This window comes from Pteropus vampyrus, unplaced genomic scaffold (genome assembly GCF_000151845.1).
Source record: "Pteropus vampyrus isolate Shadow unplaced genomic scaffold, Pvam_2.0 Scaffold1, whole genome shotgun sequence".
NCBI classification, from domain to species: Eukaryota; Metazoa; Chordata; class Mammalia; order Chiroptera; family Pteropodidae; genus Pteropus; species Pteropus vampyrus.
In genome coordinates, this window is record NW_011888782.1 from 41,219,424 (window position 1) to 41,222,456 (window position 3,033).

Sequence of the window (3,033 nt, forward strand, 5' to 3'; positions counted from 1 at the left end):
CATCCTTCCTTCCTTTCTTATTACCTTTCTATCTTTCAAGGAAATTCAAGAAAGAATGAGAATTTTGGAACTCTACGCCAATGATCCTGAGTTTGCAGCTTTTGTGAGAGAACATCAAATGTAAGTGTTAGGAACAGTGCCTCAGCTCAGGTTCTTCTTAGCAGTTTGCCTTAGAATAGTACCTCTAGTGTGAGCACATAATTCCTGCCTATGTGACATGGGTTCTGGTGATAACCAACATTTGCTGAGTTCTTTACAGTGAATATATTTTCACACAGATTACCTCATTTATTTCTCATAATGGCTTTATAAGTTGAAAGTTTTTTATTTAAGTTTTATAAATGAGGATATAAAGCCTCCGAGAGCTGAAGGGACTTACTCAAAAGCACAATGATAGCAAATGGCAGAGAAAATGTAAAACTTAGACACTGCATGTTTTGGCCTAGAGCTTCCTGGGCTCTGTCACATTTTCTCTCTTGTTACCATAAATATCACCCATGATTGAATGATATAAAGTATTTTTCATAGACAGTTTCTATGAAAAGCATTTGAGTAGCCACAAATCCTAACATTATTTTAACATATTCTTCCTTTTCCAAATCTATAGATACCTTTCACTGGACATTGAATTACACAAATCTCATTAAAGTGTATCTATTGCCTCTATCACGTTCATTTTACATATCATCCTATCTTTCCATTTGTTTTTCTCAGCATGCATGTCTGTAGTTTCTTCCTCTTTGTTCCTAGGACCCCTAACGAAACTTAGGTTACAAAAGTAAACTATCTTGTAAAGAGATCATGATAGGTATTGAGTGTTGCAGGTGGGATATTTGGTCCTACTGCTGCCCTTACAAAGGTGCTTCCTCATGGATGGGATCCAACAAGGCCAGATATCTTCACCTGGCTTTTAAAAGAGAAAATCCAGAGCAATTTATTCACGTTTATAGAAGAAATTGATGAAGGGTCAGGATAACACCCATGGCCCTGATTGAAGCCTCTGCTCCAGATCTGTTTTCTCTGATAGGTAGCCCCTCACTCATGGTTACTCTTTGATAGGAAGGGATGAATTGACACCAAAGGAGATTGAGGAAGATACTTTTCTAATGCCATGCGCATGATAGAAACTCCTTTAAAAGTCTCTCCACATCTGACTTGGCCCCTGGAAGATGCTGCTAACCTTACTAAATGCTGCCAGAGTAGTATTACCAAGAGTCTGTCTTTTAAACTAGGATGCCCCCTCATCCTGGCACCTCCAGCTAGCAGATGGACTATAACTCCAGTGGTACCCAATAGAAAAAACATGACTGGTGTTTATCTCTCCTATGACCATTTATAAGCCCCCTCAGAGCCACCTGCCTGAATGTATTTCCCGAGTTAAAAATGCATCTCATCTAGGACAAGACATCCAAAGAAAGGATTCATGAAAGCCTAATTAGGGAGAGGCAGATTGACTACGTGCTTCAATTTCTTTTGGTAAATTGTCTGATATTAAAATGTACTAAAAAAAAAATCCATGTAACATATAAGATTTAAACGAGATCAATGAAATAAAAAGAAGTTCATATAGTCATTATAATCTTAAGAGGGATGTTCACTGAGGAAATGACATTGAAAAAATGTTAGGCACATCATCCATACAACATTTTCACATAGTCTCAGCATTTTCATCTATCAGTAGCCCAAGAAGATGTTAATAGACTACTTACTTTGGGATTCAGTAAAAGCATGGTCTTTGTAGAGTGGAATTTTTTAAAACGTAGCAAAGCACAGGAACAACTTTCCTGCAAAAAAATAAAATAGAAAGTATTGGTGATTTTAGGAGCATAGTTTGGCAATGTATTACAGTAAAAGTGCCTTTCAGTATATTCTTGCTTTTTCAATTAATTGTGCTTTGTTTTTTCATGGCAGAGAAGAGCTTTAATCAAAAGTCCTATTTTGGAACTGATTAGAAGTCTAAAGAAGATGGAAATCACTTCTTACTTATATCATATAATTAACTTGGAATTTGCACTCTGTTGGAAGAAGAGTATTCTATTAAAAACATTACATTTGGGGCACAAAATTTTTTTTTCTAGCTTAAAGTTTCAGAATGTAGTAAAAGATGTGACAATTTTTATACCAGAAAAAATTTTTTATACCTAAGCTGTATTTAAAGAAATTCAAAATTGTATGAGTTCTAGAAAGCATTTTATAAGAAAACATTTTACAAGAAAATAGGCTCGGGAATTGGGGGTGCATTGCTGTCTGCTTCTGAATCTCCGAGGGCGTCTCTTAATAACTGTGCCTCAGGTTTTCTAGGAGGAGAATGTGAGATTATTACAGAAGGCAAGCTTAGTAAGTAAATGTTTTGTAACATGTTTGTTATTGTCAGATGGAATGAGAAGCCTTTGAAGTAGTTTTAATATAATTTATAGTCATATATTCATCTAAATAAAATATTAAGTTTTGGGGGATATCGAACTATTGAAGAAAAAGAAACCTTTTGCTTCAGTATAGAGTTAGGCTTGTGCTTTATGCTTCTACCAAAGTTTTGGATTCCATGAGCATATTAACCATGATCACATTATTAAGTAATTTCGATATCCTATTTTTTTAAACTGTTAAGAAAATATGTACATATAAATTTTAGAGGATGCTGTTAGACTAAAGATGCATTTAATTTTGGACAGGAAGGGAGTGGGGGTTGAGTCAAGGCCACAGTGCTGAGAATATATGCTTTGCTGACTGATGAGTGGATGAGTCAGAACTAATGGGTTCCATGGCTCTGCTTCTGATATCTAAAGGTGTCCTAGACAAATCCTGGATTTTCTCTAGTTCCTGGTATTTTACTTTTAAACAGCACTTAACTACCTCACATAGTGTAGGTTAGATCATATGGATTACTTCTCCTTTGTGAGATAACTAAATTAATTCCTGCTTACAGGACATTTATTGCAATTAAATATCTTTTATTTTATGGGTAAGAAAAGTCCACATCTTATATAAATTTTTAATCAAAATAGACGTTTTCCTCTTTATCTCTAGTATGTT

General features: G+C 35.0%; 1 protein-coding gene across 1 annotated transcript in view; it reads left to right on the forward strand.

Moving 5' to 3' along the window:
* The window catches only part of IMPG2 (interphotoreceptor matrix proteoglycan 2), a 73,466-nt gene extending 71,443 nt beyond the window's left edge, over window positions 1-2,023 (forward strand). Inside the window, exons 19-20 of the mRNA XM_011355700.2 lie at window positions 41-120; window positions 1,912-2,023. Of these exons, the coding sequence (XP_011354002.2) occupies window positions 41-120; window positions 1,912-1,924 (93 nt within the window). The 3' untranslated portion in view covers window positions 1,925-2,023. The remainder of the gene's footprint in view (window positions 1-40; window positions 121-1,911) is intronic.
* Window positions 2,024-3,033: the final 1,010 nt, after the last annotated feature.